Source organism: Erinaceus europaeus, chromosome 10 (genome assembly GCF_950295315.1).
Source record: "Erinaceus europaeus chromosome 10, mEriEur2.1, whole genome shotgun sequence".
NCBI classification, from domain to species: Eukaryota; Metazoa; Chordata; class Mammalia; order Eulipotyphla; family Erinaceidae; genus Erinaceus; species Erinaceus europaeus.
This window is the reverse complement of record NC_080171.1, coordinates 113,968,455-113,981,988: the sequence shown is the minus strand read 5'-3', so window position 1 is coordinate 113,981,988 and position 13,534 is coordinate 113,968,455. Positions and strand designations below refer to the sequence as shown.

The 13,534-nt window shown below is 57.6% G+C and overlaps 1 protein-coding gene across 1 annotated transcript in view; it reads left to right on the top strand.

The window, feature by feature from the left end:
• Positions 1–8,882, top strand: part of PHF2 (PHD finger protein 2) — a 71,731-nt gene extending 62,849 nt beyond the window's left edge. Inside the window, exons 18-22 of the mRNA XM_060200549.1 lie at positions 3,841–4,115; positions 4,770–4,865; positions 5,220–5,329; positions 6,036–6,450; positions 6,918–8,882. Coding sequence (XP_060056532.1) covers positions 3,841–4,115; positions 4,770–4,865; positions 5,220–5,329; positions 6,036–6,450; positions 6,918–7,006 — 985 coding nt within the window. The 3' untranslated portion in view covers positions 7,007–8,882. The remainder of the gene's footprint in view (positions 1–3,840; positions 4,116–4,769; positions 4,866–5,219; positions 5,330–6,035; positions 6,451–6,917) is intronic.
• The last annotated feature ends 4,652 nt before the right edge of the window (positions 8,883–13,534 follow it).

Below are 13,534 nucleotides of genomic sequence, written 5' to 3'. Positions count from 1 at the left end.
TCATCTTCTCCAGGACTCCAGGCTGGTTTCCTTGCAGAGACTGTGCTTGGGGACCCCCAGAACCTCTGCCTTAACGAGGGTCTGAATCAACCAGGTCCCCAAGCCACCACGGCAACCCAGGTTTGCAGGAACCAAGCCGGGTGGTCTCTGTAATGCCTGAGCCAGCTCTGTGGTCTGCTGTGGGCGCGGACACCAACAACCTCAGGAGGGCACAGACACCATGCGTGCTGCAGTGTTGCCGTGCTGTGCTCGTGGAAACAGTGTGCCCAGCTCAGGGAGAGTGATGACCCTGATCCACCATGAGTCCCTCTGGCCATTCAGCTGCGGCCCAACCATGTGCAGGGGGTGGGATGTGAACAGGACACGTGAATGTCCCTCAGTCCTGTGAGTGCCCCAGCCTGGGTCTGTCAGGCTCAGCTCTCTGATACAGTAAAAACAGATCAACCCCACTTAGGCTTCGCATTGAGCAGAGGGCTAAGACCAGCTTCTTTCTTGACAGCCCCAGGTTAGTTCACTCAACATCAGCTACATTCGGTGTCCTATCCCCCTGCGGGGTTTCTGTGGGCCTGTGTGCCCTGCCTCCTCCTGGGTAGGCACTTGGCTACCTGCAGGACCCCAGCTCCATGTGCTCAGGCCGCCTGCTCCTTTCGAGCTGCTAGGAGTGGAGGGGCAGGGCTAGAGCCCATAGACTCTAGTCCTGGATTCCCAGGTTTGACCTTCAGGCTTTCTTGCTGCCTCTGGGCTCCCAGATCTGCCCCCCCACACACACACACACTCACACAGTTTCCTTCCCCTTTGAGATGGTGTGTCCAGGGTCAAGGACTCAGGATGAGAGAGCTCCTGGGGGCCGCATATCAGCGGCAGAGTGAGTCTGGGGAGGCAAATGAGCTAAGGGATTTTGCTACGTCAAATGGCCGTGTCATCTTTCACAAATTACAGGCTCTGTGGAGAGTCACGCTTGCCAGTGGCCTTGGGCACCTTCACAGCACTTTGGGGTTCAGATTTCCCACTGGGCATTAAGCTGTGTTCTGGAGATATACAGCCCCCAGCCCCTCACTGCAGCCCTGCCCTGTCAGCCTTTGTCAGGGCAAGACCCTGCTCTGAGCCCCTTTGCTGTGTGTGAGTGTGTGTGTTTGGGGTGGGGGACAGTTGTGAGCCCATCTTCCCAGGGGCCTTTGTTGCCCCTCATGGCTGCCCACCACTCCATGGGGAGAGGGTGTCTGTCTTCTAGGAGGTCTGAGGCACAGGCCCTGGAGAGGTGCCCTGGACACCCCAAACCCCTGTGAAGCCTAGAGAGGGTGCTGGACTGGGGGACTCTGGAGGAGCCAGAGCAGGGGTGCTGGGGCCTGGGGGGGCACCCACCTGCTGGCATATGGTACGTGTGCCCCCGCTCTCAGCCAGCCGCGGGCTGTTCCTCTCCCGAGCCTCCCATTCACAGCATCGGTCAGGTTTTGATGGTCCATTTGCTCTGTTTTAAGTGTTTGCTATTTGGAAAGGAACAGCTTAAGAAAATGGAGGAAAATATGTTAATTTCTGGTGGATGACTTACTTAGTCTTTATGGGGGTGTGTGTGTTGGGGGGAGGGTCTCAGTATGATAATTGGGGGATTAAGGTATTATTTTCCATGTGGACCGGTTTAAACTCTGCTCCTTGATTTGCCCGCCCTGTGTTCTGGCCTGGCATGTGGCCCCTCCCTGGCGGACTGGAGCCAGCCAGACTGGGAGCAGGCGGTCAGGCAGGCACTGGTGGGCACTGGCTTCCATGCTGGTTGGGCCCCTGCTCTGCTGTCCTCTGGTGCCCTCTTACCCTCCTGCACATCTATTTCTTTTTCTTTTTTTTCTTTTTTACCAGAGCACTGCTCAGCTCTGGCTTATGGTGGTGTTGGGAACTGAACCTGGGGCCTTGGAGCCTCAGGTATGAATGTGTCTCTGCATAACCTTTATGCTGCCTCCCCAACCCCACATCTACCTCTTCAAAAGGGCCTTGGGGACCGTGAGCAGTGAGGCTGGGTCAAGGTCCGAGAGCTTCAGGGTAGGGCCAATGTCTGCTGGTGCCCAGGCTGGGCATGGCATCTGTGTCTGTTCAGAGAACTGTGACAGTGGCACCACAGTTACTGAGCTCTGGCCTCGTGTCCCAGGTCAGGGCAAGCAGCCCCTGGGGTTGGGGCCTGGGCTGCTGGTCGCCCGCGTGGTCTGACAGTACCAGTTTGTCTCTGTGGCGTTGGGGTGCAGTCTTCCTGCAGAGGGGCACCTGCCAAAGCCCTTCCCCACCTAGAGCCCAGATGTTTCTGGGAGTCCCAGGGTGGTTCACTCTCTGTGCTCCCTGGGAGTCATCTCTTTCCTCCACCCCCATGGCCCAGTCCTGGGAACTCTGTGCTTCTGTGCAGGGGCCTGAGCCCTTCCCGCTTGCAGTAGTCTTACTAAGTGTACTTCAGACCCTCTCAGAAGCGGGGAGTTGGGTGGGTGAGACAGGGAGGAGCAGGAGGGGTGGGTGGAAGGGTGGTGCAGACCCTTGGGTGCCTGTGAGGACTAGTGCACTGGGCACTGCTTCAAGTCTGTTCTCAGAGGGGCCCATGCCAGACACAGACACTTGTCCTGGGTCTGTAGCTGGGGCTGAAGCTCAGCACAAGTGCAGGTGTTGGGGTCTCTGCCCCTTTCCCCAGTCGGATTTCCCAGGGGCTCAGGAGAGAAAGGGGTCGGCCCAGAAGCCCCCTGCATTGACAGGGTCACACCTTCAGGGCTGTCTTGTCCAGGGTGACCCAGGCTTTGGACTGCAGAACTTGGGCCAAGATCAGAAGTGGGCACTGAAGGGAGGGGTTGCTGAGCATCTGTGCCTGGCGTAGTGCTGTGGGGCACTGATGAGGGCAGCACTGTGGGGCATCCAGAGCAGGGCCTGCATTGGCATTCTAAAACTGCCAGATACTCAGGCAGGTTTGGGGGCACCTGGCTGCAGGGAGTTGGGGGGTTGGGTTGAGGACAGTAGTGGGTAGAGGGTAGGTTGGAGGCATGACATGTGCAGACCCCCTGAGGAGGGCCAAAGTACGAGGGCCTGAGGGGCTTGTCTGGGGGTTCTGAGAAGGACTAAGCTGAGGCTGAGTGCAGGGGTGGCTGTGGTCCGCAGGGGTGGGGGCAGGGCAGATGCAGGTGTGGGGACACGCTAGATCCAGGTACAGGTGTGGGCGCAGGTGTGGCATGCATGTGGGTGTAGCTCTGGGGGCATGTCGAGTGTGGGTGTAGGCCCAAGGCTGGTGTAGAGGTACAAGACTTAGATACAGGTGCAGAGGCGGAAACAGTCCCGGAAGACAGGTTGCCCAGGGGAGTGTGTCCCTGGAGAGGGATGTGTACCCCCACATCAGGGGACTAGCTGGGAGGGGCCCTGGAAGGCCCAGGAGAAGGGGCTGGGCCAAGGGTAGGAGACAGTAAGAGCAGGCCCAGGGGACCCAGGGCCAGTAGGGGTGGAAGAGGGAGGGTGCCTGGGACCTGGGAGTACCCATGTGTTGGCCAGTGAGTGGTCTGCCTGGCAGACCATCTCTCTGCATCTTCTGTACAGGCCCCTTGTGTTCCCAGGCCTCCATCCTTCCCAGGGAGGTGGGTGGAGAGAGGACAGGGGAAGGGGAACTGGTCAGCCACCCCCATGGTCCACTTCCTGCCCCACTGGCCACTGAAAGAAGGTGGTGCAGGCTGTCACTGTGGCCAGGGCTGCAGACCGTGCCCTGGAGGCCAGGCACTAGCCACGGGCAGTGCGTTGTGAGTGGCTGACTGTGGGCCATGGGTGACAGACGGTGGCTGAGTCTCGGACTGCGGGCCACGGGCTGAGCACCTGTCTCTCTGTGCCCCCCAGCCAGCCTCCGGCCTCCCCCAGCACACAGGAAGCCATTCAAGGGATGCTGTCCATGGCCAACCTGCAGGCCTCTGACTCCTGCCTGCAGAGCACCTGGGGCCCTGGCCAGGCCAAGGGCAGCTCGCTGGGGGCCCACGGTGGCCGCAAGAACGGGGGCGGCAACAAGAGCACGGGCAAGCGGCTGCTGAAGAGGACCGCCAAGAACAGCATGGGCCTGGACGACTTCGACGAGGACCAGGACCACCTGGACGCCTGCTTCAAGGACTCCGACTACGGTGAGGCTGCCCCGGACGGCCTCAGGGCAGCACGGGGCTGTGGATTCTGCTGAGGCCCGAGTGGCAGTCGGGAAGAACTCCAGCTCCCCGGCTGAGTCCCCTAGCACTCAGCATGTCCTCACCACTGCAGCTCTGAGAGAATTTTGTTACCCCCTAAAAGGAGGCGCCAGCCCCAGGCCCACCTGATGCTACTACCCCCACCATGGCCCCCAGTTTCCTTCACCTGTAGAGTCTCTGCTCTGGGTGTATCAGCTGAGCAGCACGGCTGTGCCCGGAGCTGTAGGTCTGGCTGTGGGGACGAGCGGGTCCCTCCACACTGTCGACAGGGTTCCTCACGGGTCACACCCCATGCTGTGGACACACCACGTTCACTGGAGCCCTCCTAGGTGGGCACATTGGGGCATCCACCTCTGGCGACCGTCAGTATGGCTTTGCCAGTCCCTACAGTCAGCTGGTGGGGCACCACCTGCCGGCAGTCACGCCCTCTGAGGCCCGCACACATGTGGGGAGGGCCCGCCTTTGCCCTGCATCTCTGGAGCGGGCACCTAAGGGGGCCAGGGAACGGGGTTGCGGAGTGCATCCTCCATGGGGACTCAGGGAGGGGTCGGCAGGCTCACCCTGGAGACTCTCTCACCTGCCTGCTCCGCCCTGTAGTGTACCCCTCCCTGGAATCAGACGAGGACAGCCCTGTCTTCAAGTCTCGGTCCAAGAAGAGGAAAGGCTCAGACGATGCCCCTTACAGCCCCACAGGTAGTTCTGGCATCTTGCTCTGACTTCCTTGGCTGGGGGGTGCTGACTCTGCTTCAGCTGCCTGCAGGGCCCTGAGTGTGCAGCCCGCCCTCAGTGGGGGCAGTTCCCCCTCTCCCCCCCATAGGCGTCACCCAGGGAGGCTGCCTGAGCTCCTGGTCCTCTCCATGGTGGGCACCTTCCATCAGACCCCGCCCAGCCTCTCTGGTCCTGCCAGGGTGGGGGGCCTCTGCCACGGGGGCTCAAGTCGTGGGGGTGTCCCTGGGACTCAGGAGCAGGCTGGGGCAGGGCCAGTGGACCCAGGGGGGTGCAGAGGTTCTGGGCAGCCTCTCCAGGCGTGGTGCCTTCTCTCGGCAGCGCGGGTGTGCCCATCGGTGCCCAGGCAGGACAGACCCGTCCGCGAGGGCACTCGGGTGGCCTCCATCGAGACTGGGCTGGCGGCTGCGGCGGCCAAACTCTCCCAGCAGGTGAGTCGGGCCACACGCCACCCCTACCCCCACCTGCCCTCCCCTTCTCCACATCTCCGCTCCCCACATCTCACCTCATCTCACAAGCTGGGGGCTTGTCTCAGACTCCTCAGGGACATGTGAGCGTCCCCGACGCCTGCTCTTCCCAAGCACCAAGGCTCTGTAAGTGGGGTCTGAGCGCCCAACCCCAGCAGGTGCCTTCTCACCATGAGCTCTGTTCCTGGTCAGGGCCCCTCTCGAGTCCCCCTGCACCTTCTCAGCAGCTGTGCCAGGCTCTCCGAGCTCTGTTCCCCCCCGCCTCCCTTGCTCCCCATTTGCTCTTCCGGGGCCAGCCCCTCAGAAGGGAGGGTGCTAGGTCCCTAGATGCCACCTGGACCAGACCAGACCCCGTCAGGCCCCAGGAAGATGATAAGACCAACATTAGGCCTTCTAGAACCCCGCATCCCATCTCTGGGTATTATTGGAGGTGATGGTGGGTGGTGGTGGTCTGTCCTGTACACCCTCCAGCAGACAAACAGACCTGGTAGGGACCCGGCCCCTGCAGCTGAGGGCCCCACGTGTCCCCGCGTCAGGAGGTCCCTACATGGAGGGGAGCACGTCGGGATGAAGGGCCTGGACCCTGACTCTTCCGCTCCTGCGGCTCTGCCTTGATGGTATCCAAGGCCCGGCCCTCTGCGGCTGATGCTTCTGTGTGCTTTGTTCACAGGAGGAGCAGAAAAGCAGAAAGAAAAAGAACGCCAAAAGGAAGCTGCTGCCTAGCACCGCTTCCCCTTCGGCCTCTGCCAGCACCACCTCTGCCGGCACCACCCCGGCCGGCACCACCCCAGCCTCCGCCACCCCGGCCGGCACCACCCCGGCCTCCGCCACCCCGGCCTCCACCACCCCGGCCTCCACCACCCCGGCCTCCACCAGCACGGCCAGCAGTCAGGCCTCCCAGGAGGGCAGCTCACCTGAGCCCCCGCCCGAGTCTCACAGTAGCAGCCTGGCTGACCACGAGTACACGGCGGCCGGCACCTTCCCCGGGGCCCAGGCGGGCCGCACAGCCCAGCCCATGGCGCCCGGGGTCTTTCTCACGCAGAGGCGGCCCTCCGCCTCCTCCCCCAACAACACCGCTGCCAAAGGTAGGGTGGCCCCCACCCCAGGCCTGACCGGCCCTGGACCCTGAGCTCTGCGGCCATGCACTACGCCCCCTGGGGAGGGCAGTGGAGACTGAGGGCGAGGGCGACCCACTGTGGGGCGGGGACCCACCCCACTGCCCCCCCACCTCCTCGGTCCCCACCTGCACGCATCCTGGTGGTGGTGTCCTGCATCCCTACACATGGGTCTGGGCAGCTCTGCTGCAGGGAAGCTGTGGCCTCTTCCTTGGGCTGGCCCCAGTTCTGCCCCTCACACCGCCCACAGTGCAGCGGCCTCTGCTCCTGGCACTGAGCCTCTGATTCATGATCTCAAGAGGCATCCAGGCCCCAGGCACCTCAGGTCCATTTTTCTGGGAGGACAGGGCTCAAGGAGGACGCCCTAGATGCCCCCACACCAGTCTCTCACTTAACCTTCCTCCTCTGTCCTCTCTTCCCCCCCCCCCCACCCCCAGGAAAACGTACAAAAAAGGGCATGGCCACCGCCAAGCAGAGGCTTGGGAAAATTTTGAAAATTCATCGGAACGGAAAACTGCTCCTGTAAAGTGTGGAAAGCCAGGATCCTTCTGCTCCGCTCAGGACCCCCCGGAGCCCCGCTAAAACATCACCCCCAGGAGGGTGGCCATGCTGCCTCACCCCAGGGAGGGCCTGGCCTCCTTCTGGCCACCCCACTCACAAGTGTCTGCTGCCTCAGCCAGCGGGGCTCGCCTGTACGGACGTCCTTTCTCAAGTTGCTTAGAGTGACCCGTTCCCCAGAAGCGGCCCTGTCAGTTTGAGGACCAATCCAGTTTCAACACAGCCTCCAGGCACCACGAGTGTGGGTGTGAGTGTGGGGCCTCCGCAGCTCTGCTGGGGGCAGGAGTCCTTCGAGGAAGGAGTGAGCGAATGCTCACCAGGCCCGGAGTCTGAGCTGGCCACAGGCTGGTGGCTTCCAGAGGCTTAAAAAAAGGCAAAGGACACTAGAGAGGGAGAGCTGGAGAAAGCAGGGTGTTGATGTGCCCCCTCCCCGCCCCCATCTCTTCCCAAGTGATTCTCAGACAAGTCCAGAGAGTGTTCAGTCCGGCCAGGAGAATGGCCTTCATGCTCCTGGCCAGCAGGTGGCGGGGCAGGCCAGTGGGTGTCAGGTGCTCCAGATGCCCTGGGCACTTCCAGGGGCCGACAGCAGGGTCAGTGTGAAAATGGGCAGGGGGACCTCAGTGGGGTCCCCAGAGAAAGGCTAAGGCCCAGCCATGACATGGGGCCCTGGGGGCCTAGGCTGAGCCATGTGGGTGGGTCCTGTCCACCTGCACTCCCGAGAGGTTCTTCTCACAGGCACCTGCCCCGGGCCCAGCGGGCAGCCCGTCCAGCACACGGGCCAGGCCCTCTCTCCTCACCCACTGGCGCTTGGTGTCAAGTGCGCGGTGGATCCTGGACTGTGTCCGCCCATCGACACGGAGGGGCTGGAATTGTTTCTCAGGCAATCCTGTATTTTAATTTTAGACGTATTTCCTGAAGCATATTTTTCATAGAATGTAGCGTGTAAATAGCTTTTTAAATGACTTCTTTTTTATAAGAGTAAGAGTATCTTTAGGAATTTCTTTCTATAGAGTTCTTCATTAACATTTATACAAGTTTGTTGCCAAGTATGGCGAACAGTTGCTTTTCTTTTTCCATTCCCCTTCTTTCTTTTTTCTTTCTTTTTTTTTTCATTATGGTTATTGTTATCATTTGTTCTTTTAGTAACCGAGGTATTGCCTGAAAAACAAGTGATGTCTGTGCAGCCTTATGTCTGTCTTTACAGAAGCAAACAGTACAAAAAGATCTCTCTGAGACACGTTTCAAAGACGAGTCTTCAACTTGAATACCAGCTATTGTTTCCTTCCTGTACGACGAGGGGTCGGGGACACAGTTATTTTACTAGCACCTTGTGAAGTGTTTCTGTGTTTTGTGATGCTGTAATTTATTAATGTTTGTAGCTTTTTATATTTGTACATTTCTTATAAGCTTTGTTTATATACCCATCCCTGGGTGTTCTGTCCATGAGGGGACGCAGCTTCTCGCAGCCTTACCTGTCCGCCCACCCTTTTGGGGCAGGGGAGGCATGGCCCCTGGGCCCAAGGCTGGGTGAGGGGGCCAGGCCTCCTGGCCCAATGATTCCAACCCGGCATCGGGAAGGGTTCCTTTCCTCGTCCTTGTTGAACATTTATACAATCTAACCCGGGCATCAAGCTGTTCTCTCTCTCTCTCTCTCTCTCTCTCTTTTATTTTTTTTAATTTTATTATTATTATTTTGGCAACATGTACATTTCTAACAAAGTTTATCGTGGCTATTAAAATGTTTTATTTCCTGATTCATATTACTCTTGTATTGAGTCCATGAGGTCTAAGGCAACTTAGATCAAAGTTTTAAAAGAGTAAAAATATTTCAGGTTTTGTACAGAGCTATGTGTCACTCCTTTCTCCATTGACGCCGTCCACACAAGAGGGTGGGGAGAACTCGCCACAGCCTAGAGGCCGGGTGGCCAGTCAGACCGTGTCCCCTGCCCAGCCCCAGGCTGTAAATTTCCCACAGGACACAAACACCTTGTGGGACTCCCCGTCGTACCCTACAACAGGCTGTGGCAGTGGGGAGAAGGGACCCTGATTTATCTGTTGCATAGAGATAGCCAGATGGAAGGGAGAGATAGTGAGAGGCAGAGAGACACCTGCAACACTACTTCACTGTTTGCAAAGCTTTCCCCCTTGCAGGTAGGGACTGGGGGCTTGAACCTAGGTCCTTGCGCATTGTAATGTGTGTGCTCAACCAGGTGTGCCACCGCCCGGTCTCCAGCTTTGAGTTTCCACAGAAGCTTCTAGGACCCTGTTGGTGACCACAGTCATGCATTTTAACTGTGCTTCTGAGCATGGAACTGGCACCCAGGAGCACTCAGGAACACAGGTAGGGCTCATATTAGCAGCAAAGCAACACGAATGTTCTCCTCTCCCCTCTACTTGTAACAGGGTGCAGTGAGGACCAAGGGACAGACAGACCAACTGACCGGACAGGGTGTGGCACCACGGCAGAGGGAGGTCTGGGTGTGTGCTGGGTGGGACAAGCTAGACACCACTGGGCCCTTGAAACTCCCTTTAGTCCAAGTCCACTGACTCCTGAGGTGGCCTCACCTTGGGGGTGGTTGCTCCGTTCCTGTACAGATCCCGCCAGGGTCTGCCCTCTGGTTCACCCAGAGGTCCCCAGGCCCTCACCCCTCAGCACTGGAGGACCGTGCCCAGCCCGAGCTATTCTGTGCAGCCCTGCTCCAGGCCCAGGCTCTGCATCCCCTGCTTGCTACAACATGGCCAGACCAGCCAGCGGCTGGCGCTATGGGAGCTGAGTGCGCCATGAGTCCACGCAGCCCCGTGTGGCTGCTGGCAGGAGCCATCGAGATGGTCCGCATCTGGCGCCCCAGTAAAGGGCTCCCAGAAACATACTTGAGTCCCCAGCCCTAGGCTTCTGCCACAGGGGCAGACCCGCACAGCGTCTTCCCCTCCCATGCAGGGTTGACAGCCCCTGCTAGTGAGTGGGGAGGCGTGAGGCTGAGCGAATTCCCAGATCCCAGTCCCTCAGCAGACAGGTGGGGGGTAACATGAAGCCCAGCCTCCTCCACACCGGCAGAGGCTCCTCACAGTGCAGGCTGGGGCGGGCGTGGGGATGGGGGCTGCTGGGCTAATCTCATTCATTTTTGTCATCAGGGTTATTGCTGCCTGCCCAACTCCACCATTCCCTGTGGCCCTCTTTTCCCTCTTCTTTTTTTTTAAATTAAAAAAAATATTTATGTATTTATTCCCTTTTGTTGCCCTTGTTTTATTGTTGTTATTGATGTTGTTATTGATGTCGTCGTTGTTGGATAGAACAGAGAGAATTGGAGAGAGGAGGGGAAGACAGAGAGAGGGGAGAGAAAGAGAGACACCTGCAGACCTGCTTCACAGCTTGTGAAGCGACTCCCCTGCAGGTGGGGAGCCAGAGGCTCGAACTGGGATCCTTGCGCCGGTCCTTGTGCTTTGCGCCACCTGCGCTTAACCCGACTCCCACTTTTGTTATGGGATTGAGAGACAGAGACAGGGAGAGATAAAGGGAGACACTTGTCGTACTGCTTTACCACTCGTGAAACATCCCCCCTGCAGGTGGGGACCTGAGCCTTGAACCTAGATCCTCGAGCATGGCAACATGTGCCTTCTACTGGGCAAGACACACCCAGCCCCTGAGCTTATTCTTGCCAACCTGTTGCCATGGTTTTAGGATTGGCAGGAAGCCAGGGGGCTCCACACAGTGAGGGGATGTGGGAGCCTCTGCAGGACAGTAAGTGGGCACCAGCTCCCTCCAGCTCCTCTCCCTACACCCACCGAGCTGGTATCCCCCTTATCTCTATGCAGTATGGAGTTTACTCTCCTGGGCAACCATTTCTTTTGCACCATCTTTGTGGGTCTGGGTGTCCCACACCTGGAAGGGGACCTTGAACTTTGAAGTGAAGATCCCTTTGGACTGGGAGGGGCAATACCCAGAGTAGCCACCAGGGGGCAGGGGAGGGCTGGGAACCAGGCGTCCATGGTGGAGCTGCTCACTCAGTGCCTGGTGTTTGTGGCCCTGGAAAAGGCGACCAAGCAGAGACAGGGAAGGGAAGGACGATCAGATCGGCTTTCCCCGATCTTACCTGGGGCTGAAAGAAGACAGGAAGACACCACAGCGCTGAAGCTTCCTCCAGTGCGGTGGGGGCCAGGCTCTAACCCGGACTGTGAGCACAGCAGAGCCACAAGCCGTCCAGGTGAGCTATTTTGCCTGCCCTGGCTCTTGTGTTTTTTGTTCCTGCAATTCATCCGTCTAGTCGTTTAACTAGAGACACCAACCCTGTGACTGAGCTAAGGGTAAATATAACAAGCAGCTTGCTTGCCTTGAGCAGGTGGCATGTCTCTGTTACGCCATATATTAAGATCTGAGCCCTGGGCTGGGGAGATAGCGTAATAGCTAGGAAAATGAGTTTTTTAGACCTCTGGCTGATCTTCCAGGTTCAATTCCCAGCACCACAGTAAACCAGAAGTGAACAATGCTCTGGTTAAAAAAAGGGGGGGGGAGGTGGGGACCCAGCAGTATATAGCACAACAGGTTAAGTGCACATGGCGCAAAGTGCAAGGACCAGCGTAAGGATCTGGGTTTGAGCTCCCCCCACCCCTGGCTCTCCACCTGCAGGGGGTTCGCTTCACAAATGGTGAAGCAGGTCTGCAGGTGTCTGCCTTTCTCTCCCTGTCTCTGTTTTCCCCTCATCTCTCGATTTCTCTCTGTCCTACCCAACAATAATGACAGCAGCAACAACAACAATATCAGTAACAACAAGAAAATAGAAAAAAAAAATGCCTCCAGGAGCAGTGGATTCATAGCACAGGCACCGAGCCCCAGAGGTAACCGAGGAGAAGAAAAGAAAGAAGGAAAAATAACTAGGCAGGAGCCAGGTGGTGGTGCAGCTGGCTAAGTGCACATAGCACTAAGTGCAAGGACCTGCACAAGGATCTGTGTTCAAGTCAAGCCCCCAGCTCCCACCTGTAGGAGGGCACTTCACAAGTGGTGAAGCAGGTCTGCAGGTGTCTATCTTTCTCTCCCTTCTCTGTCTCCCTCTCATCTCTCAGTTTCTCCCTGTCCTAGCCAATAAAGTGGAAAAAATGGCCTCCAGGAGCAGTGGATTTATAGTGCCACCACCAAGTCCCAGTGAAAAACCCAGAGGTTTTTGGGAGTCGGGCGGTAGCGCAGCAGGTTAAGCACACATGGTACAAAGTGCAAGGACTGGCGTAAGGACCCCAGTTCGAGCCCCCGGCTCCCACCTGCAGGGGAGTCGCTTCACAGGAGGTGAAGCAGGTCTGCAGGTGTCTGTCTTTCTCTCCCCCTCTCTGTCTTCCCCTCCTCTCTCCATTTCTCTCTGTCCTGTCCAACAACGACTACAACAATAAAACAACTAAGGCAACAAAAGGGAATAAATAAATAAATACCCAGAGGTTTTTAATAAATAAATGCATTCATTAATTAACTATGAAGAAGCCCTCTAGATTTAGCAAGCCCATCAAGCATCCACATAGCCCCACAATCCCCTGGAGGAAGGTCACAGGACTGTCTTTACTGCATAGTGGAGGTGCAGTCTTAGTTGATGGAACTGGGCTCCTCTCCCTGGGGCTCAGGCAGCCCCCCCCAGGAGACCCTCCCTCCTTCAGAGGTGACCTGTGGGCAGCTCCCCAGGTCCTCCGGGAGGAAAAGTGCCAAGAGCAGAGAAAGACAGTGACAACGGTGAAAGGCCCTGAGGTGGGATGGGGCAGCTGGCAGCAGGCAGGGGCAGCAGGTCAGGCAGCCCAGCACTGCCAGGCCATTTGTGGCACTAGGAGTGGTCCCAGAGGCACTGGCACTGGGCTGGGGAGTTAGCTCAGCCTGTTAGAGCAGCAACTTGCAGGCCTGAGGCCCCTGAGGCTGCAGGTTTGATCCTTGGCACCACTTTATGACAGAGTTGAGCAGTGGTCTGGTCCTCTCTCTCTCTCTCTCTCTCTCTGTGTCTCTCTCTCTCTCCTTTTTCATGAGGAAATACTCTGTCTTTAAAAATATATAAAGGGAGTTGGGCGGTAGCACTGCGGGTTAAGTGCAGGTGGTTCAAAGCGCAAGGGCCAGCTTAAGGATCCCGGTTCGAGCCCCCATCTCCCCACCTGCAGGGGTGTCGTTTCACAGGCAGTGAAGGAGGTCTGCAGGTGTCTGTCTTTCTCTCCTCCTCTCTGTCTTCCCCTCCTCTCTCCACTTCTCTCTGTCCTATCCAACAACAACAACATCAATAATAAAACAATAATAACTACAACAATAAAACAATAAGGGCAACAAAAGGGAATAAATAAATAAATAAATAAATAAATAAATAAATAAAAGAGCCACTGGCACTGTCCCTTTACCCAACTCTCCTCTCTGTCATGAGGGGTTGCCTCCATCCAGGCTGTAAAAAAAGAGACTCAGGCTCACTTCCCTCCTCCGCCACTGGAGAGGAAGGAGCCCTCTTTACAGACAGGGACACTGAGGCAGGGCCTGTGCAGGACAAGT